Source organism: Somniosus microcephalus, chromosome 17 (genome assembly GCF_052327205.1).
Source record: "Somniosus microcephalus isolate GS21.2 chromosome 17, FLI_Smic_1.0, whole genome shotgun sequence".
NCBI lineage: Eukaryota > Metazoa > Chordata > Chondrichthyes > Squaliformes > Somniosidae > Somniosus > Somniosus microcephalus.
Genome location: NC_141003.1, coordinates 57,304,080 through 57,327,317, shown reverse-complemented (window position 1 = coordinate 57,327,317; position 23,238 = coordinate 57,304,080). Strand labels below are relative to the sequence as shown.

At 39.8% G+C, this 23,238-nt stretch overlaps 1 protein-coding gene across 1 annotated transcript in view; it reads left to right on the top strand.

The window, feature by feature from the left end:
* Nucleotides 1–22,738, top strand: part of LOC147105736 (lysine-specific demethylase RSBN1L-like) — a 48,589-nt gene extending 25,851 nt beyond the window's left edge. Inside the window, exons 3-7 of the mRNA XM_086010404.1 lie at nt 10,439–10,576; nt 11,692–11,834; nt 18,038–18,205; nt 20,758–20,866; nt 21,677–22,738. Coding sequence (XP_085866530.1) covers nt 10,439–10,576; nt 11,692–11,834; nt 18,038–18,205; nt 20,758–20,866; nt 21,677–22,171 — 1,053 coding nt within the window. The 3' untranslated portion in view covers nt 22,172–22,738. The remainder of the gene's footprint in view (nt 1–10,438; nt 10,577–11,691; nt 11,835–18,037; nt 18,206–20,757; nt 20,867–21,676) is intronic.
* Nucleotides 22,739–23,238: the final 500 nt, after the last annotated feature.

The window sequence follows — 23,238 nt, the reverse complement described above, 5'->3', positions numbered from 1 at the left end:
AGTTAGCATCTGAAAGAGAAAAACAAGTGAATATTTTGAGTGCAACCCTTTATCAAAACTGAAGGATAAGCTATTTTAATTGGCTTAGAAAAAGAGAGTGGGGAAAGAATTAATTAATATTCCCGTCATAGTGAAGAAGTTAATTGGTTTAATGACCTGCAAATTGAACAGAAAAGGGGGTTGGCTCCCATGGTTTGGTATTACTCTGGGGTGTAACATGGGGTATTGCAACATGTGGTGGGGGTGGTGGGGGGGGGGGGGGGAGGGAGGAATGGGATAAGAATTTGGGAAAAGGTTCAAAGAACTCTCTGCATTTGAAGTGTTGTACAGGAAACTTTGTGCTATCCGGCACCGACGGGACCGAGCTGTTGCCGTTCCCTCAAAACTGCCGGACAAACCAGTGCTAATGTTGAAAGATATGGAAGCTTTTGAGCTCTATCTGTCAACAAACCCTGTGCTTCTAAACAGTCCAAGCGTCTCTGTAGCTTAGCAACAGCTTCAGCAGACCTTGCAGAGCTTGACTGTTGAGAAAAAAGCAACGAGAAGAAAAAAAACCTAACGAAAACGGCTCCTGAGTTTTGCCGGTGGCTCGAGCATTCCGGACAGTTAGCCTCCGGATAACACAAAGTTTCCTGTAATTGGGTCTGCAAAAATGTATAAAGCAGTGTTTTCATACTTTAATAGATAACTTGCATGTATAAACAGCCCCTAGTAAATGCATTGTTTGAGGTATTATTGTGGGTGCTGGGGTGTAGAAATAGGGGAGGATGGACATCTCTAGTGAGAATTTGGAAAGAAATTGCTAAAGGACCTTCCCAGATACAGTGAAGCAAGTGGGTTTGATTGGTTCCTGGACAATAAATTGGCTAGATTAATAAATCTTTTATGTAAATTATTTTTAAATTCTACAAATGTACAAACAAAATAAAGGCCAGGTACTCCAATCATCCGTGTGTTTGTTTTTTTTTGTCTCTGCGGCCTTTCATTCTGAAGTTGGAAACAAAATTAACAAAAGTAACTTCAAAAAGGGTTGTAAAATTCATTGTTCAGCTTGGTTTGAAACCTTTTGGAAAAACAAACACAAATATTGATAAAGGCTAAAGAAAAATGTTTCCAGTTGTTGCCGTGACGCCTACAGTGAATAAATTGTACAAATGCACTCTGGAAAATCCTGTCACACTTTCACCCGGGATCAAATTTCATAATTGTACTACAGCAACAAGTCACAACTGATTAGATAAGGAACATACCAAATAGTAGACAGCAATGAAAAACACCAGTCAAGATTTAAAAAAAAAAAAAATCAAAAATGGGCAGTCGGCAACAGTTGCTAATAAACTAAAGCAAATCAGTCAAATCACTGAAAATATCTTTTTGAATATTCTTTTGGCACTTACTATTGGAAATAAGGTTTTTTTAAATGGAAAGTTGAGTAAACTACCTATGTACAGTCCTTACCGCTCTTAGTGCGCGTGTTGGCGTTAACTCGACCTACCCACCAAAAATGGTGGACGGTAAAACTAATCTCCATTTGTATGAAAACTGATCACCAGTGCCTCATGTTTGAGACCAACAGCAGAGCATGTACAGTTTAAACCAAGCAAACTTAAAACACTAATGTATTTTCATTCACCTTCATGTATCCTCTGATGGCCAGATCAAGTAATTTCAGGATATGTGCTCCCATCTACAAGCATGGACCGCTTTTTTTGTAACGCGTGAGGTTCCAGTGATTCTTTTAGATATTTTAATCCCCAATATCTTTGTTTCTGCAACCAAACTACCCCGATTTAACTCCGAACAGTTTGTCACAGCAATCCCCAGGGCATAAAAAATGAGCATTGCACAGATAGAGGGTGTTGTGAAGCGGTGTGTAAACTGGTAAATACAAGGGATTAATGAGGTGCGAAGAATTTATTTTGAACTGCCCAAAATAACCATTGCGCTGAATACATTTTAAGCAGTGCCTTTGTAATTCACTCCTTTGGTACTGGCAAATGGTTAGTGCTATTTTTCTGATTTCTAGGCGGCTGCCCGTGATGAGCATGGACGGTGTAAGTGGTGGGAACTGTAATAGCATTTTTGTGTTCGAAATGCATCGAACACTGTCCTCCTTTGGCGGCCTGTTCATATAAGAAGATTCATCCTCTTGTCCATGCAGATTCCAAGGCATACTGTAGTCAGCTGAAGAAACTGAACAGCAAAGTAGCCAACAGTAGGTTGTGCCTCCAACGTCTAGAAATTGATTGACAGCAAGTCCACCCCATTCACCTATTACACAAGATTAGGGCTCATGGGGTTGGGGGTAATGTAGCAGCATGGATAGAGGATTGGTAAACAGAGAGTAGGGATAAACTGATCTTTTTCAGGTTGGCAGGCTGTAACTAGTGGGGTGCTGCAAGGATCAGTGTTGGGGCCTCAGCTATTTACAATCTATATTAATGACCTAGATGAAGGGACAGAGTGTAATGTATCCAAGTTTGCTGATGATACAAAGCTAGGTGGGACAGTAAGCTGTGAGGAGAACAGAGTCTGCAAAGGGATATAGATAGACTAAGTGGGCAGTAAGGTGGCAGATGGAGTATAATGTAGGGAAATGTGAGGTTAGTCACTTTGGTAGGAAGAATAGAAAAACAGAATATTTTTTAAATGGCGAGAAACTTTCAAATGTTGGTGTTCAGAGAGATTTGGGTGTCCTCGTGCAAGAAACACAGAAAGCTAGCATGCAGGTACAGCAAGCAATAAGGAAGGCAAATGGCATGTTGGCCTTTATTGCAAGGGGGTTGGAGTATGAGAGTAAGGAAGTCTTGCTACAATTGTACAGGGCCTTGGTGAGACCACACCTGGAGTACGGTGCACAGTTCTGATCTCCTTATCTAAGGAAGGATATACTTGCCTTGGAGGCAGTGCAACGAAGGTTCACCAGATTGATTCCTGATGAGAGGGCTGTCCTATGATGAGAGATTGTGTAGAATGTACCTCTACTCTCTGGAGTTTAGAAGAATGAGAGATGATCTCATTGAAACATACAAGATTCTGAAGGGGATTGACAGGGTAGATGCTGAGAGGTTGTTTCCCCTGGCTGGAGTGTCTAGAACTAGGGGGCATAGTCTCAGGATAAGGGGTAGACCATTTAAGACTGAGATGAGGAATTTCTTCACTCAGGGTTGTGAATCTTTGGAATTCTCTGCCCCAAAGGGCTGTGCATGCTGAGGCTTTGAGTATATTCAAGGCTGAGATCAATAGATTTTTGGACTCTAGGGGAATCAAGGGATATGGAGATCGGGCGGGAAAGTGGAGTCGAGGTCAATGATCAGCCATGACCTTATTGAATGGCGGAGCAGGCTCGAGGGGCCATATGGCCGACTCCTGCTCTTATTTCTTGTGTTCACACAACTTGCCAGAGTGTGTTGTTTGTATGCTCTGCTCCCTCCTGCACACCTAGATAAGTAGAAAATTGCTGTAGGTAAAAAAAACCTCCAGGAATGTCATTTTTAGAATCAGTTACAGTCATTTGATTTTTTTGAACATCTATAACGTCAAAAAAAGGCAAAACATGAACACTATCTTTTTCTGAACAAATGTTTGAACGATATATTAGCTGACATCCTGAAAATGCAGTTGGGAGTAAGAGAACCAAATGCAGATACAGTGGAGGGGAATACAAGTGATTCAGAAAGACCGCCCCATTCAAGTTTGGAGGAAGTTTGAATAAAAGCCCTGATTTAAACATCTATTTACGTCATTCTAGTAAATGCTAGAGATATTTAGTAAAGAAGCCAAGCTGCAGATCAATCTTAAGTTCTACACAGGTGAACTGTAAAGATAAATAGATGCCGCCCCATATCCCTTGCAGAGATCAATCGAGAAATCTACCTGTCGTGGGTAAGGAAAGCATTCATTCATTTTCCAGAATCCAGTCAAGAGAAAACACTGTGCCTGTGGAGATCTTACAAATTTCTTGCCACATTCTTTTCAGTGGAAATGTGCAGCCCTAGCCCCCACAATTCAGCCTGAGCAATGCCACAGGGATTTGCTAGTATATTAGAAAGTACTGTGACTCCCACGTGTGTGTGTGTGTGTGTGTGTGTGTGTGTGTGTGTGGTGTGTGTGTGTGTGTCGGGGTAGCAATCGGGGAAGTAGGAGCTTTGTTTCCCATCTCTAACCCATAGGCATTGAGAATAATTGTAGCACTCCAAAGGCACTGCCAGTAAGCCATCCTGAAAACTTAAACTTAAGTTAAACAAAAAGGTCTTTACATATCTTTATTATATTAAATCGTTTTTGGATTCTGAGGCTGTTCTGTTAAAAGCTTTCTACAAGGGCACGGTCCACAAGGTTTGTGGGGTGTGCTGTTTTTGACCACATCTCCTCCATTCTGTTACGTTTTGCGAGACATCTTGGTTTGGAAGAGGAAGGGTAACATGTTTTGCTAGACACATTAATGCTGCCCCACTGATTATCTGGTGGTATATGTAGAGATAGCATTCTTCTTCTTTCATGATAGAAGTCGGTACTCAGTCTCCATTGGTCAAATCAAGCTTAGATGTGAAGACGACATTAAGTGTTTCAGCAGCGAAGGGATGACGTAGACAGACGATTTTGTGAAGAGGAGAGTAGGCAGTCCTGGTGATGGACTGGATGCGGTGAAATTAATATGTACTTATTTTTTTGGCTCTGATCCCTTGAATTATGCAGCAAGTTTGGCTGAAGCAAGCAGATTGTGTGAGACATGAAATAATGTTATTCAGAGTATAAACACTCAGGCCAGAGAAATGCGGCTATCTGCAGCATGATGAGAAAAAAGTCCTGTTGCTCGGCAGCCAGCCTGGGGGGATTGTAGAATGCTATTTAGTGTTTTAATAAATTAAACCTTACAGCATCCAAGTTTACTTCCTCGCTGATTGGCCTCCTCCTAACCTTGATGAGATTACATCCTTACTGGTTTGATGAATTAAAACATGTCTGACTGTTGCCTCCCAATATTATTTGGTTAATTAATTGATTGGAAAAAAAGACTAATTTTTCATTTGAGTCTTGCCTCTAAAGTGTACTTTAAAATAGGAATAGAATAGGTTATTAGGGGTGTACTAATCATAAATGATGTAATGGCAAAACAAGAGACTGGAACAAAAGAGAAAATGGGAAAGAAGTGCCTGAAATTTTGTATATTTAAAATTGTTCTAATTTTTTGTTTAACGTAGTTGTAATAACACTATATGACATTTAAATGTCTTTATTAATGTAGTTCTATGTAAAATTCTTGCAGCTAGCATTCAGCTGTCTAACTGAATAACCTTTTTAAAAAATTAAAAAATAAAAATTAGAAAAAAAGAGAGAGCTCGTCATTCTAACTGGACCTCTCCGTTGAGGCAGGTGCTGGAATTTACAAACAGCTGCAATCGACAGAAACGTCACTCGGCAATCCGCTTAATTCATAACCTCTTGGATCACTTTCCCACAGGGAGTAGCTGAGCAGTGGCCCTAAAGAGACAAGTCAGATTAAACACAGCAACCGTTGCAGCTAACTATCGCAACTGCCTTCAACCTCAGATTGTACTTGACCAACGTCAGCTAGTATTAACTAATTTACAAAAATAAAAATTCGAAACTGTCTGTATAATTTTTTTTTATTCGTTCACGGGATGTGGGCGTCGCTGGTAAGGCCAGCTTTTATTGCCCATCTCGATTTAAAAGTCTTGCGTTTGGTGTACACTTCCTGTAAGTGTCTCGCTTTTCCTGCCACGCCTTGTTGATTGGCTCAAAGTAAAACAGCAGCAAATCAAAACAAGAGTTGAGGAATGTCCAAATCAAAAGTGAGGAAAACAACTAGCAAACTGCAAAGACTTACGAAAGCAGCCAATGCTGAATAATCGGTCATAAGAAAATACCAGTAAAGGAAAGGAGAAAGTAAATGAATCCAAGCAATTAAACTTTTTTTTCCCTCAGCCTGACTAGAAGATTTTTAACAAAATAAAAATTATATATTTCATATTAACATGGTGATGAAACTCCCCAGTAAAGTTGTCTTGTGTGTATTCAGTAGCTTCCTTAATGTCTCTTTGAAAACGCTGGGCTTGAAGATGACATTTGACCACCAGCTATCATCACACTGTTGGCTTCAGGGTATTGTGTTGGTTTGATGTTCTGCTGAAGATCTCATCATGCATCAGTAAGATTTTGTCAAAGCAGCTATCAGCTGACATAACAGGAAAGGATTTTGGAGTTTTCCCAATTATTTGAAAACCATTGGCAGGATGATTTTTTTTTTATAGAATAAAATTTCAATTTATTAACTTAAATTTTTAGCTCAGACAGCATAAATCTGACAAGTGGGCAACAGGACACTAGGTTTTTAAGCACTACTCACTATGCACATACAGAACTGACTTCAGGCCATGAGTTCATCTGACTCTCAATACTGCTAGGCTCTAGACCACACCTACCTCCCCATTGCTCCCAAAGCCTGAACCACTGCTCCCTACATCCTCTCCCCATCCCACCTCTTCCAATCTGTGTACACACTACAGGGATTTCCCTCCCCCTCCCCACTTCTGACATGTTATAAGGTGTGCCATGCTTCCCTTGCACTGCTAATGGTTCGAGTGCTCTTCTCCCTCTCTTCTCTTTCCCCCCCCCCCAGGCCACAGTGCTGACAGATCATGCTTTCTCCCCTTCCCCCATCAGAACCTCAAACTAAAATAACAACAGAAGATGCTGGAAAAACTCAGCAGGCCAGGCAGCATCCGTGGAGAGAGAAACAGAGTCAACGTTTCAGGTCGAAGACCTTTCGTCAGAACTGGAAACAAGCAGGAAAAGGAACCTTCCTGCTTGTTTCCAGTTCTGACGAAAGGTCATCGACCTGAAACGTTAACTCTGTTTCTCTCTCCACGGATGCTGCCTGGCCTGCTGAGTTTTTCCAGCGTTTTCTGTTATTTCAGATTTCCAGCATCCGCAGTATTTTGTTGTTGTAGTACCTCATACAGGAAACTTTGATATCCGGCACCGACGGGACCGAGCTGTTGTCGTCCCATCAAAACTGCCAGACAAACCAGCGCTAATGTTAAAACATACGGAAGCTTTTGAGCTCCGTATCTAGCAACAAACCCTGTTGCTTAGCAACAGCTTCTAAACAGTCGGCCATAGCTTGCAAGCGTCTCTGTAGCTAAGCAACAGCTTTAGCTAGACGTTGCAGAGCCTGACTGGTGGGGAAAAAAAGCAACAAAAAGAAAAAAAAACTTACTGAACCGACTCCTAAATTTTGCCAGTGGCTCGATAGTTAACCTCCGGATAAACCAAAGTTTCCTGTACTATGCTGCCTGAGCCTATCGCCACCCAGTACTGATGGTTACCGGTACGTCGTCCCAGCATTTGCAGGCACCTTCATTTTTCCCATAGCACAGATGAACCCTGTTAATGTTTCTCATTAATTTGAGATCCCACTGCTTCCAGATGCCACCTCCCCCACTGCTTACAGGAGCCATCCACTATACCATACCCCACATTCTACCCCATGCTACCAAACCCCAGATTCCCCTCTGCAATACTGCCATAACCACCCCTGTTAATGCAATTGAAGTCACATCAATGCTGTTAAAATTCCACAAACCTCTCACTGCTGCTAAATGCCACCGAGTTATCTTCAATCTCCTACATGCTTCCATCCATTTTCCAGTGTATACTAGACTATTAAAATGAGATGAAAAATTCAATACATAGAACAAGGAAGATAGAATAATAATCAAGGCCACTAATGTTTTTCATGAAAAAATAGTCACTTTTAGAATTTGTTTCCCAAAACTTTGAAAAATCTAGAACCAACTTTAATTAAAAAAAACTGAATTTGACTAAATGTATGATGCAGATAATGCATTGTGCATTTCATGACATAACATCCTGTTTGTTATAAATCTACATATCCTTTGACACACCATGACCGATGCTACTGGAGATGTGCTAGTTTTAAATTTTAAAAAGTACATTTTAACCACAATTTTGTACTTTCCCAATCTTTTACTTTACTGTAATAATCTTTGTTTCCATATGAGCTAAAAACATATTTAAAATAGCTTGCTCCAGGATGTTGAAATTTCCCTGTCTGCAACAGCTGTCTAAAAGTTAAACCTTCTCACTGCTTTGTTTGGAAGTATGATGTACATCAATCAAAAACATTTTCTTTGTCAGTGTTTTAAATGATTGCCGCGTACAGATGATTGAAGCATTGGACTGGCTACAGTGCAGTTGTACATTGTGCCAGTAAATTGCAAAGTAGAATTGATGGTGGAAATGGAGAAAAGAACTCCATGAATGTCCTGTCTTATCTTCCCAGCTGGAGGAGATTGTATTGAAAAATAGTTTGAGGGAGAGGGAAATAGTTTTAAAAATGGTAAATAAAAGCTGGATATGCTTGTCCGACAGATTTTTGAAGGGTATTCTGTGTGGACAATTCTATTTTAGAAATGGTACCACCAAAAGTGTCTCTCTCCCACCCACGAACTTGCTGTTTCCAGCACGCAACAATGATTTTAAGTGCCCAATCACAAACTTAACTAGAACATGCCTGTGGTTTATCGGTCACTACTTTTGCAAAATGAAAGCAAAAAAATCTGTACAAGAGTCACAGTTTATTGTGCCAAAGTCATAATGGATCATTACAGCAGCCTATTAATTGCTATATGATTTATAATTCTTGTGGTTATCTGTTGTAAGGCCTGGTCAATAATGTGTACACAGAACTGATTATTTTGCTAATGAGTATTCATTACAAAAGATTATAAATGTACAGTAATGCAAGTGAGAGAGTATGCAAAATGGTTTAATGTTTAAAACCATAATCCAGATGTTCTTGAAGAACTTGTCGTATTGACAGTGTATAAGCTCGAAATGAGTTACTGAGCTCCCTTTCTGGGTCTCTGGTGGTATCGCACCATAAAAACATAAGATTTTGGGCCTAAGATCAAGAATTCCAAGATGATGACTCCTGGATTCATCAAGATGGCTATTAATAAAAAATAAATACCCCTAGTTTGCTGTTAAAATAACAGTGAGGCTAATAGCGCTCACCGTTATTTATGCGCAAATGCTACAGCAACCTCAGGCAAGAGCAGATGCGAGGCTAAATGTGGAAATCCAAAAATTGTTGTCCGAGTTGCACCGCTGCACCGTTAGCTTTGCAAAAACAGTATCTCGCTGCCTGGCTCACCATTCAAACGCATCAAACGGCGTGACGTTGCTGTACTTGTGCAGTAAATACAAACTAAACTAGCCACAGAAAGTTAGGTCTCGTCTATTTTAGTCTAAGTATCCCTCAACGATGTAATAAGTATTAATTACTGCCAATCAACCTACTGAAAATTAACTATTACAAGTGTGGAGTCGCATTACTTCAGGTTTTAATTGTTGGAGATTTTACAAATATAAAATTTTAAATTAAATTTTTATCTTCCCTTTCTGTCTCTTTTCCTCTCTCAATCCAATCTTTCTTTCACTCTCACTCTTTCTCTTTCTGTACTTGATTTGACATTGAATTCACTCACTCTAACTTGCATTTCCTTCTCCGTCCTTGCGCTGTTAATTTCACAATCCTTCAATCTGATCGGTTAAGGAGATACATACATAGAAACATAGAAGATAGGAGCAGGAGTAGGCCATTCGGCCCTTCGAGCCTGCTCCGCCATTCAACGAGATCATGGCTGATCATCCAAACCCTAGCACCCAGTCCCTACACCGACAGCCATCCCACCCAAGCCCTATCCCCGTAACCCCACGTATTTAATCCCCCCTAACACTAAGGGCCAATTTTTATCATGGCCAATCAACCTAACCCGCACATCTTTGGACTGTGGGAGGAAACTGGAGCACCCGGAGGAAACCCACGCAAACACGGGGAGAATGTGCAAACTCCACACAGACAGTCACCCGAGGCCGGATTTGAACCCGGGTCCCTGGTGCTGTGAGGCAACAGTGCTAACCACTATGCCACCGTGCTGCTTGCCCTGTTTACTCAGCTGCTTGCCCTGTTTACTCAGGTCCCAGATACCTGGTTTCCCTCACTGCGCCGTTATCAGTTCACACTTTCAGCCACACAATTTATAAAAATTAAAAAAAAAAACCTGAACGTGCAAAGATAAGTCTAACTAACGGCAGATACCGTTGGATGCCCTGGCACAGTAAATTATGGCCCAATATCTCTGATTACTGCTATTTTACGACTGTAGTTGAGACATGCTGTTGGTAGTGAAAGAGAAGCTTTAATCTGCATCTGGCCATAATGCTGATATCAAATGGAAATGGGGTTTCTCTACACAGGCTTTCAGGCGTTTAAAAAGAAACTTTTCTGTTCCATATTATGTAGTTATATTCAATAATTTTATATATTACAGTATGGTACAGCAGTTGTAGTTTGCTTAACTTTGATTTTTTTTTAACTTGGTAATAGGTGAGACGAACGTATTCGCATGGCACTTACAGGGCTGGCCCAATGCGACAGATCAGCTTGGTAGGAGCTGTGGATGAAGAAGTTGGGGACTACTTTCCAGAGTTCCTTGACAGACTGGAAGAGTCTCCTTTTTTAAAAGTAAGTATTTTTAGTTATTGGAGCTTACAAATATTGTCGACAGTTTAGTATTGTTCCAAGCTAAGCAATTGGTATATGTAAATATACATGGGTGGGTGGGGCTGATATCCAGGTTTGTGCCTAATAAAAGAATAACATTGAGTGCAGGTGCTCAGTGATGGCAAAGGCTAGTTACTTCAGCAACCAGCCAACATGAACATAAAACTCAATTCAGCTTAGCCATGTGCTTTTGTTTTGGGCTAGATAGTTGATTATTCAAATAAACAATAAGTATAATCAACTGGTGAATGGGGTGGGAGGGAAGAGAAGGTTGGGTTAAAAAACATCCACTATGTAACAACTGAAAATGGAAAATAGCACCATCAACAAATCAATATGGGGTGTGTTTAATGTCCACCATTGCAGTCCAGCTAATCTCTAATTCCTAGTCTTTTTCTAAATGGAAAAAGCAGTGTGGACACAGCATTTGAAATATTTAAGTCTTTTTATTTAAATTTTAACCAATTTATTATAACTTAACATTAGATTAATTTGCAATGTTGGAATAATGAGCTTGATTTATTGATTGATTTATGCATGCATGGTTAAGTTACTGGAACATTGCAGATATGTCCAAATTTATACTAATACAGTACAAGCATGGCTGAAAAGAGCACAAAATCTCAACAGTTTAGAATGTGTTGACTTCCAAGAAACATATTTGTGGCAGTTACTTTGAAGAAAAATTGGCTTCTTTTACTTTGAAGTTATATTTGTATATTAAATGTATTCCTTCCCTACCCCAAAAAAAATCTTTGGTTCCCCTACACAAGAATGGCACAAATTTACTTGCCTTCTAATTCAAAAAGATCTTGGTTTAAATTTTTTTTGTAGTCTTTTACTGAAACATTTCAAGTGCTAGCTTTGGTGCCTGAATTGTCAATTTGTCCTTTTAAATAAAGATGAATTTACTTATGATGTTAAATTACAATTGTATCTTGAAAGACATCTGCAGGAATTTGGTTGATCTTGTAAATCTACTGAAATAGATACATTTTGATGAGCATGCGTGTCATAACCAGTAAAAAAAAAAGGAATAAAAACCATTTGTTTTCCCTTTTTTTTTCTGCCAACAGCGTACATTACCGTGGGGATCACTTTCTAGTCTCAAACTTAAGTGCCGTAAAGAAAGTGACGATGGTCCTATTATGTGGGTTCGTCCAGGAGAACAGGTGATCCCTATAGCAGACATGCCAAAATCACCTTTTAAACGAAGACGGTAAGTTCAATGTCTTGTTTATTGTGTTAGCCAAACCTCCTTTGCTGTCCCCCAGTTGTTAAGCTTCCACTGCCTATGTGCACCCATTTTCCTTCAGTTGCTAGGCACAGGAATAAGCTGTAAAACCAAGTTGTGTGCCTTAGAAAATCAACAAAATGTCCAATTTTCCTCCAGCTTTGAATATCAGAAACCTAACACTGCAGGTTATAGGGGTTAAGTATCAAGAGTGTTGGGCTCCTAATACAGACCATAGACCCTGTGGAACAGATGTCAAAACTGCTTTACAGCAGAACATATTCTGCATCTGGAACCTGAGAAAATGCCATTTTGGTCCATTGATGCTCAACCCTCTAATGGATTAATTTTGACATCTTAACATCCCAATTGCATTTTGAACAATCTGAATAGTTTTGCCTTTACTACCTGCCAGGTATAGCTCAGTGTTTATCAGCACTCTTTAAATAAATAAATAAGTTCTTCCTAATTTACTTTTTACTAATTTAAATGTATGTCCTCTGGTCCTACTTTCTTGCTTTTCTTTGAAGTAATACTCTGGGTTTACCTTAACTATACTATTTCTTATTATACCTTGATGGGGTTCTCCTTTCTTTCAAGACTATAGCATCTCTAATCCTTCCTCTGAGTGCATTTCCTTTACACTTGAGATTGGACTTGTAGCTCTTTTTTAAGAGGATGATGTTCCGATGTTCAGAACTGAGCAAGGTACTTCACTGTTTATTTTCTGTGCTGTATGCTTCTGCTCATTGGATCTTTAAAATTGTAGGGTTGGAATTGGTGAATGCGGTGTACAAAACTCTTTTGGACTTTAGGGGAATCAAGAGATATGGAGATCTGGCGGGAAAGTGAAGTTGATGTAAAAGAAAAATTAAAGGACTCATACCCTTGTATGAGAAATATGTTCATGTGATAGAAATGCTAAGTGTATTGTATTTAGTTGGGCGAATGACCCATTCCAATAAAAATAATAACTCTTCAGACACCTCTGGCTGTATTTTCCTCTTTGCAGCTGTGTTGGTGGAGGCCATCCCTCAACCTTGCCGCAAATTCGACTCGGTATCCATGCAGTCCCGGGCTCCTAGTGGGATTTCCACCACTAAGAGGGGGGAGCCTGCCAGTGCCACAGAGGAAGGTTGAATGGTGCTGCCGTGCCCAAAAAGAGACAGTAAGAGACCCTAAAGCGGCAGAAGAACCCCAAAGATGGCAGCTTTGTAGACTTTGGCAGAGACCGAAGCCTATAAAAGTAAGTGGCTAGGGACAGATTGTGGGGGGAGAGGAGGCAGCTACTAATCTCTTTCCCTCCATTTGTGGAGATTGAGGCCATCACTGCTAACGTGGGCTTACTGCAACCTTCCACCAGGCAGTCCTGGGGAGTGGTGGTAATGATGGCAGATGGAAGGAAGATGGAATAAGAGGCATGGAAGGGTTGGGGAGGAAGGAGAAATACGTAGTTTGCAGAGACAAGACAGTAGGCCTTACTACCCGATTTTGGGAAAGAGAAGGAAAATCCAGTCCCTGTTCTCAATAGGGCTTGAATTCACAGAATAAGATATTATCGTAAGACTCTACTTCCAGTGATGTTGCTGGAAAACTACGGTCTAGTGAAATTGAATCACGATGCTTCTTTTATCTCAACTTCTATGGAGAGGCAAAGTGTGGAGGGAGCTGACTCCCAAAGATGTCTGCCCCTGTTCCTCCATCAGTTGCCAGCGCCAGGATGCAGGGCTGCTACTTCTCTGTCTCATGTTCAAGCAGTGGAATGCTTTTGGGTTGCAGAGCTGTCCCACCTTCCGTAACCCAAGTGTTAGGATGCTATTAACAGTTTGGTTCCAGTATGGTTAATGAGCCTTCTGCTTGTACAACAGAAGGTGGGTTAGCTCTGCTTCTTAGCTGTGTTCCATCATGCGGGAGTAGTGCTAAGTTCTAATGCCTGATGGTGGTGCCATGTGGGTCACAAACCGGTATGCAAGATAAGCACCGAGAACCAGGGCATGAGGATTTGGGTTGACTCATGGGCTCTGCAGGCTCTGTGGTAGAAAAAGAAACATTTGAAGATCTAATTAGTTGACAGTTAAGTATTTCACAACAACATGCATTGCCATCTGGGAAAGTTAGAAATAGTTAATGGGTGTGTGCTTATGCTTGATTGTGTTAATGAAGCATTTGGACTTCGCCAGATGCTAATGCTATGTAGATCAATTTACCATGACATTTTAAAAATGTGTTGTCTATTCTACATCTTAATAGTAAATTGCATGTTTGCTACTGTCTGTAATGACTAAAATGCCATAATTCGCTATTTTGTACCTTGAAGTACAGATTGATCAGTATCACGTTTGCCTTCATAAACACTGATTACTAACTTGTGAGAAAAGGCTTCAGTTGTTACAAGTGATGTAATCACTAAATGGTTTTTGTTCCCAGACAGCTCCTAGTCCCCCATCTAGTGCCTAGATGAATACATTACATCACTCCCTTCCTTATAAGATCGACTGACAAACATATCTCTTTTATTTAAAAGCCAGACATTCTAAAATATAACGTGCAACCTTTAAAAGATTATCTTTTAGATACTGTGGGAGCCTCCTGTTCCTGAACGACAGAATACAAATTGGTGATACTTGATTCTGAATATTGGTTGCATCATCTGGTTCATAACCACTAAAATCAATATTGTAATAAAAAAAAGAAAATGCTGGAAATACTCAGCAGATCAGGCATCATCTGTGGAGAGAAGAACAGAGTTAACGTTTCAGGTCGATGACCCAGCATTTTCTTTTCTTATTTCAGATTTCCAGCATCCGCAGTATTTTGCTTTTGTAAAATCAATATTGTGTTCAGTCAGCATGACGTATTAAGTTTCTGATAATTTGATGGATACCTCTGAGAAGTTATAGTGAAACCAATGATGTAAATTACAGTGTGGCCGAGTAGTTTGAATGGGGGTATTATTTTGTTCACTTATTTCTCAGTAGGATGTTGTCGTCCACTTTGGTTTCACTGGTTTGGGCAGTGTTTCAATCTCATTCATTTTTGCCTCGGCGTCACAAACTTTGTTCCTGATCTTACCTTTTCACTTAGAAGTGATAGCATGAGGCACTGTGATTCTCAATTTGCAATGGAGCATAGTATTTGCAGGTGCTGCCCCTATGGTGGAGTGAGGTGAGGCACAGCTGTCCAAAGTTGGTGTTGCCAAGATAAACTGTCCAATTGAGCAGTCTGGATATGCTTATTTGATGGATCTCATGAATCTTTCTGCCTCAGCGGTGTGGCGTTATTCAGTAGTGGTGAAACCTAAGGTGCTGTGCAAACTGCTGGAATTCTGAACTCTGGATTAGAGATACGGTGTCGATTTAACATTGCCGGAATTCGATGAACTGCAAAAATCTTGATCTAGTTGCTGTACATTTGATTATTTCAACTGCAGGAAATTGGGAGAAATCATTGACTAATACTAAAATAGTCTTCTGATGGACAGGATTTAACATTAAATCTATGCCATGTATAGTCAGGTAGATCTGACACAGCTTGTGGTACTGTCTAGTGTTCAACAGTTGCCACCAGACAGCTGAGGTATCTATTAATAGCTTCTTCTACCTTATTGCCTGTGCCTGGGAACCGCACTGAGGAGGGCTTTGGTTCTGTAGCCTGTGAAGAATGCTGTGACGGTGCATGCTGTGTTCTGCTTGGTTTGATGCATGTATCAGAAAGTCATCGCTTACATTCAAGATACCTAGAATTCCTTCAATAACTTGCTGGATGGCATGTTAAAATACTTTTGCTGAAGATATACCAAAAATTGATCTTTTATATCACTTCAGACCAGTGTGAGTTGCAAACAAGATATAGAGGCACTCCTTATTGAGCTTTAGCTGGTGATGCTCAGATTTCAGGTCTAGCTTTGAAAAACATATGATCCATTCTGTAATAATCTCATTTAGGGTTGACATGTCATGCAGTTCATGTTTAATTCCATTGTTAGTTAGCATAGAAGGCGGCCATTTGTCCTTTATGTCCTTTGCATATTGACACAAATGCTTATCGTTGGGATTCTGAGAAGCGAGATGCAACTGACGGAAGGTCACCGACCTGAAACATTAACTCTGTTTCTCTCTCCACAGATGCTGCCTGACCTGCTGAGTATTTCCAGCATTTTCTGTTTTTATTTCAGATTTCCAGCATCTGCGGTATTTTGCTTTTGTATAACTTGGTGGTTCACCTTGAAAATAAACTACTGTCATCAGCTCATTGCTGATTGCCAAGCTGATGGTATGGTGTTCTTGTGTAGTGAATAAGGACACGTCACCATCTTTAGAGCTGCATGCAAGTTTCAAAAACTTGTGGCTATGTGTCTGTGTCACTATGTTTCATCATAGTGTCACTATGGTTTTTGTAGAGGTCTACAATTGGATGACAGAACAGGAAGAAGTGATTTTGTTTTCCACATGCATGACATTCTTTCTCCCTGGCTGCATAATTGCCAGTGTGAGGGTAATTTCCACTACAGTAATAACACATATGATTGAAGTTGAATTATCTTGGCTCAATGTTGTTTGCACTTTATATTTAAGATAACCTTGTTCTATAATCTGATTTCATGATCTGCATCAATAAAATTACTTTTGTTGCTGGTTGATTTAAGCATGTGCAGAAGGCATTTACAGATTCATTCTTGGTTTGTTCAACCCATCAAAGCATGATTGATTTGTGCTATATTTGCCTTGGGAGAGAAGGTTTTCTTACACTTATTATAGCTTGCATCATTTCCAGGATCAAATAAGTATAACTAATGAATCTTGCAAATGTTCTCCTCGGATATCAAAACCTGTCATAACACATTCGAATTGATTTATCCATTTCTTCCACCTTGAGACTGAAGTAGAGTCATTGCATAAGCAGGGGTTCTCAGCTGGGAATCCGCGAGAAGATTTCAGGGGGTCCGCCAGAGAATGGCCGGTTTCTCAGGACGGGGCCTATCTAGGGATGTCCGCTACTGGGATGCTGCAGTAACTGAATGTGTGACTGGAACTCTGAACCGATCCCCCACAGACTGTGGGACAAACTGCTTCTTGTCCCTCCCACCTCACCACACACACTATTTATACAGAACAAAATACTTATGTTGTGTTACAGGGGGTCCGCAGAATTTTTATAACATGGAAGTGGAGCCTCCGAAGCCAAAAGGTTGAGAACCCCTGGTATGTAGGGTATAGGAGGCAATGCTGAGGCTATATTTTTAGTAGCATGGTGTTGTTACTGAGACTGATGCAATACATGGGATACACTGGATCTCTGGCTATTAATTCATTCCAGACTTAGGTAGCTCAGCAAAACCTATATACACTAAAGGAGTTCATCATATTTCTGCCGCAGAATTCCGCAAGCCCCTTTTTAATATTTTTGAACTAGCCTCATTGCCAAAAAGTTGTTTTTCTGCAAATAATCAGTGTTTATAACGACACAGTCTTTAATTGTTACAAGTGATAGTTTTAGTTATACAGTAGCTGTGTGGTTTTGTTCCAGCAGAAAACTTCTAGTTCCCCCTCTAGTGCCTGGATGAATACACCACATTCATAATTTTAGCTCCAAATAATTGGCATTGTTACATACACCTAAAATGTTCCTGTATAAATTGGAGCCACTTGCACTTAATGCTGAAAATATGATTGTTTTCACGAGCTAAGGGATTTGATCTGGCTTTTGAAAGCCGTGCTGCTTTAAATTGCTGTAAGTTGGTTTTTTTAAGCTACAGTTGATCTGTATTGACAATAATTTGAACATCTGAAATTTGCAGTTTAAATGTTGGGAGTGTGCTCAGAGGAGCAGTGTATGGGGCTCAAATATACTAATGTGCCAATTCACAGCATGAATGGGTAATGAATAGGTACAGATTAGTATACATCAGTATCGCTGGGGGGAAGAAATGTAATGCATACAGTTCAAATGACCATCTTTTGCTTTGTACTGTGCTTTGGGTTTAGCACTAATTTATTTATATAATTTATTCTCTTAACCTCATTAATAAATGAAGATGTAACCTTGCAAATAGGTTGTACATATGTTTCTCTCTTTCCCTGCCTTCTGTACTTGCAGTTTCTTTGCAAGTAACAAACCTCTAACAGGATAAAAATAAAGACAGAAAATTGATCTTATTTTACATTTACACTTTTATCCGTTTCTTTTAGAACTACCAATGAAATAAAAAATTTACAGTATCTACCTCGTGCAAGTGAGCCACGTGAAATGCTGTTTGAGGATAGGACTCGAGCCCATGCAGATCATATTGGACAGGGATTTGAGCGTCAGACTACAGCAGCTGTTGGAGTGTTGAAAGCTGTACAGTGTGGGGATTGGTATGTGAGCTGGCCACTTCTGAATGACTGTTCTGTGTGTGCTGTTAATTATAAATGTTGAAAAATGTAGTTGTCTTTAGTTACTGATTTATCCAAATGACAGAATTACTGGTTTTTAGTCAAAACTAATATTACTTCAAACATTTTTGAAGTTTGGCATGAAAGTTTTAGAACTTTAAAGATAGGAGAATTGATAGTGAATTTGAAAACTTAATTGAATTGGAAGCGTAGCATAATTTTTACTCGTATATCATTCAGTCTGCAAGGAATAGTTACATGGCCAAACTGTTCACATTGCTGCTAATTCATTTGCCCTTTTTTAACACTTTTATTACATTGGACATGGTGAAAATGGAAGAAATGTAATGGCTCCCTGAACAACTATAAACCTAGTTACATTTCTGCATGACTTCCTCTTTGTGTAACCATTTAGTCACAAAGTCCATAGCCCTGATCTTTAAGTGTAAATGCTATCGGGAGACTACTGTTGTGCTTTTTCTCTGATTTCTTTTTGCTGTTCTTTGGAGGGAAAGGTGCAGTGAAAAGGTATTCTTCCAATTACATTTACATACAGAGATTGGTGATTTGGGTGACTTTTTTGTAAAGGGAGAGTTCATGGGGAGGGAGGGGCTACTTTCAGTGGATAAATGTAATGTAGAGGGTGATACTGAGACATGAAAACCAGGAATGTCCCATTGATCCCTGATCTGTATTGAGTGCCAGGATGTTTCAATTGGCTTCAATATCCCTGGGCTAATTGGGGCTGTGGGTAGGAGAGATATAATATACACTATCAAAATGACAATCTTTTTGCTCTGTGCTTAACATTGAATTTTGCATTCTAATCCACACAGGCAAGTTGAGAGGAGTTCCTGTTTATATTGTTCCGCAGCTTCATCCTGCTTTTTGTATGTTCCTTTATAAACATGTTTTGGGGAGGGAAGAGTTTGATGAAACAGCACGTCTAAATAGCAAGTAGTGGCAGGGGGTGAGAAAGAATAGGAAGTGTATTGGCATGTATTCAAACTGCATTAGCATTGACAGGAGACCTACTGCTGATATGACCTAGTTTATGAAGCACTGGTGAGTGCATAATTTTAATGACTTTATAATAAACAGAGGCCTTTTAGCTGATTGTGGAACGACTTACACTTCTGGTACTCCGTATATTGAAGCAGCCAAAGTTAATATGGATATATTGACGTCTGCTCTCGACGTCTGATACAATAAAACTTTCCTAAATGTTGGAACTCAAAAAAAAAAAAAAAAAAAACGAATCATAATTAAAATGAACAAGATATTAAAGTCTAACTGATTATCTATAATCATTTGCATTGTTCAAAAGGGCACTGAGGGAGAAACATTAAGCTGAGTTGAATGTTATAATAACCATTGTACATATAGACTAAATTAATTGTGGAGCACAGAGTCCTGTCCTGTTGGAATTTTGGGAGCGTTATCTGTAGAATGCAACCAGACAGATTGACTAATGTAACATCACATTCATACCTTGGAGTTTTCATGAATATTTTTAGGAGGCAAGGAATAAGAAAATTCTGAAAGCTGTATCTGGTTACTCGCGTCCCTTAGGGGGATTACATTAGGAAGAGTAGCAGTATTACAAATTGTGCATGTTCTGTTGAATGTCCAAGTCACACGCAATCCTGACTTGGAAATATATCACCGTTCCTTCATCATCGCTGGATCAAAATCCAGGAACTCCATCCCTAACAGCACTATGGGAGTATCTTCATCACACGGACTGCAGCGATTCAAGAAGGCGGCTCACCACCACCTTCTCAAGGGCAATTAGGGATGGGCACTAAATGCTGGCCTTGCCAGTGACACCCACATCCCATAAACAAATTTAAAAAAATAGCTGAATGGGTAGAATAGGTTTTTAATTTTTCACACTCCTGTTTTTGTATTAAATGCAGAGAATATCTTCCTCACCTCCCCTTTTAAACCTATTTTTCCAGTGTCCATGTGCCAACTCCCATCCAAGAAGTTAGGTAAGCGACTCTAGACCTATTAAAATTATAAATCTGGCTGCTTAGAAATGTACCAAAATGGTCTGGGGTGACCAGGGACACAAGTAAAGACTACAGACTTGGGAATAAGGAGGGATGGCAGGCAGGACTTTTTCCACTAAAAGAGTAATTGACTTGTGGAATAAGTCACCATGGTATGCCATTGAAATGGAGAATAGATGGGTACAAACGACAGTTAATGTATTTTTGGAGAGAGCAGTGAAGGCTATGTTGAGAAGGCCAGTCGGTGGGATTAATCTCTGGGTGTGTTGGGTCTAATGGCCATTTAATGATTTGAAAAATGTCTGTTCACTCTGAACTTGCATTCTTCCCTGTGTGGAGGTGCCTGAATTCCACTCGTTGCTACCCACAATAGTAACCGCTGATGCCATGCACCCACCATATGGAGCACAGGCACAGACTGACATTCAACCACTTTGAGGTGCCTAACGAAATGAACAATTGCCTAAGTACAGATTGTTTGCTAAATTAAATCCAATTCATCATTTTCCCTTTTTTCAGGTCTGATCAACCCCGTATAACCAAAGATGTGATTTGTTTTCATTCAGAAGACTTCCTAGAGGTGGTGCAGAGGCTACAGTTAGATCTGCATGAACCACCATTGTCTCAGGTAATTCTAGTTAAATAACTGAAATACATTGACAAATGTACTTCAATTGAATTTTTAATTTCTCCAAAATAGAATTAAAAACTAATTTTAAACATGACCTGTAAGTTTGAGTGTTTATGCTTTTATTAGCAGGTTACTCTTTTTTGCTTTTGCTCCTGTGGCTGTGAAGTCCAGAGCCATTCAGGGTGGGAAGCTCCCATTCTGATCCCTTGTTTATGCCAAGTTTGCTGAGGCAGTGATGCAATATTCAGTACTTCTGGCTTGGGGAAGGGAAAAATCTGCCAATGTTTCCACCCCTGATTAATAATCAATGATCCTGCTTAAAAATTGCATGTACATGGATGCTGGTTGAGGCAAATATAGGGCTTGAACAGTACACCACATTTAGGCAGTGCCTTCAAGAGAGGGAGAGAGAAATTAGGCTAAGAAATTGATTTAAAAATCAACATTTTTATGAAAAATAAATGATGTACTTGAAGACACATGGGTTGTGTTTCTTGATGTCAGCAATGCAGCCTTTCCAGCCACGTGAGTGACAGATGTGGGCCATAGTACGCCAGACCAATTATAGATTCCTATCCCCAGAAAGTGTTTGGCCACAGCAAGGCACGCTCCATCTGGTGGACAAATCGAGAACTGGTGAAACTCAGGCAGGTGAACCCAAATGAGCAACCATTTAATTAATTCTCCTAACTACTAGGTTAGGAAACAAGATCATTGCTGCCTCTGCATATGTGCACCAGAAACTACTGTTTTAATGTAAATGCTTATTGCAATTTTCATTGCTGAACCCTGTTTTCTCATTTTTAGTGTGTTCAGTGGGTAGATGATGCAAAGCTCAACCAGATACGAAGAGAAGGTATTCGCTATGCTAGAATTCAGCTGTATGACAATGATGTATATTTCATTCCCCGGAACGTTGTACACCAGTTCAAGACTGTCTCTGCAGTATGCAGCTTAGCATGGCATGTGAGGTTGAAACAATATCATCCAGACATAGGAGAACCACCTGCTCAAGAATGTGCTTCTGAAGGCTCAGAATTACCAGCAGACACCAAGTGCCCAGTTATCAAAGTGGAGACTGAGGACAAAAAGCAGGGGGATGACATTACCTCTGAAGATGCAAAGCATCAAGAAGTCAAAACAGAACTTAATATCACAGAACTCCCAAAAATGAAAGTGGAGCCTGAAAGCACTGAATCACAGTTTGTGACTGAGTCAAAAGACCATGTGTGTTCAAACACCCAAACTGACTGTGGAGATGAACAACAGCTACCCTCAGTAAACCCAGATTTGCATGAGTAGCAACAGAACTTTTCTTACTGATATCTGTGTATATTCTTTGGAGCTTTTATTTTTTTTAAATGTATCTTAACAATGGTGTGACGTACAATATATGTTCTTGCTTATGTAAGCTCTGTGGGGCAAGCTTGTTACTGTTCTTAAGACTGTTACATGGTAGGACAGAAAAGTACATGTAGCTTTGTAACATTCCTCAGTGCCTGTCCATAACTGTGAAACATAACAGCACTTAGGGGGCAGGTGCACTGTCACACTGCAGGTTAAATGGAAAAAAAAGTTTTAAAAAATATTACTTTTTTATTTTTAGATAAAAAAGTAGTGGGGGTAGAAGCAGAGTTGACCTCGGCATATACTTTTTTGTAAGCTGAGCCAAAATTGTTTCCAAATTCAAGCTTATCCATAGAGCTTATGTCAACCTAGTTGCAAGTTTGAATACTGGTATTTGTGTCAACACAGTAGTGTAAATACATTTTTTATTATAATTATGTAGTGTGATTTCAAACTAAAATCTGAACCACTTAATAAAGGTTCAGTGTACTTTAATGTTTTTTAAATACATAAGTAGTAGCCGTTGGCTGTTTTACACCTACATTATTTTATTTTGCCTAATGTAGACGTGACGAAGTTTGTGTAACCGTGCAGACAAATCAGAGTTTTCTTTCTTATTTCTCTCCCAGGGGGAGGGAAGAAGGGAATTGAGTGCAAAGTTATCATAATCTAGATTTAAAAATAAAGGTATTCATTATGTGGTGTTGTATAAGACACTGAAGTGCTAGTACCCCATTGAAGCTGGTTTATAAGGTTCTCCGTCTCTTCGCTAAGTTACAGCATACACTCGGTCTTCATAAAATCAGTTGTCGTTCTAGCATCTCAGAGTGCAGGGCCTTTTCACTAGGCTGTTGTATCTCTCCGCATCTGCAGTTAGACAGGGAAGAGTTAAAAGCTCCAGGATCTAATCACAATTACATTGTATCGTTTGTTTTTGTGGGTCATTTCCCTACTGCAGCAAGGTTGACCAAACCCTGTTCCATTACATTCTCTCTCTTCCCCCCCCCCCCCCCCCCCAAACA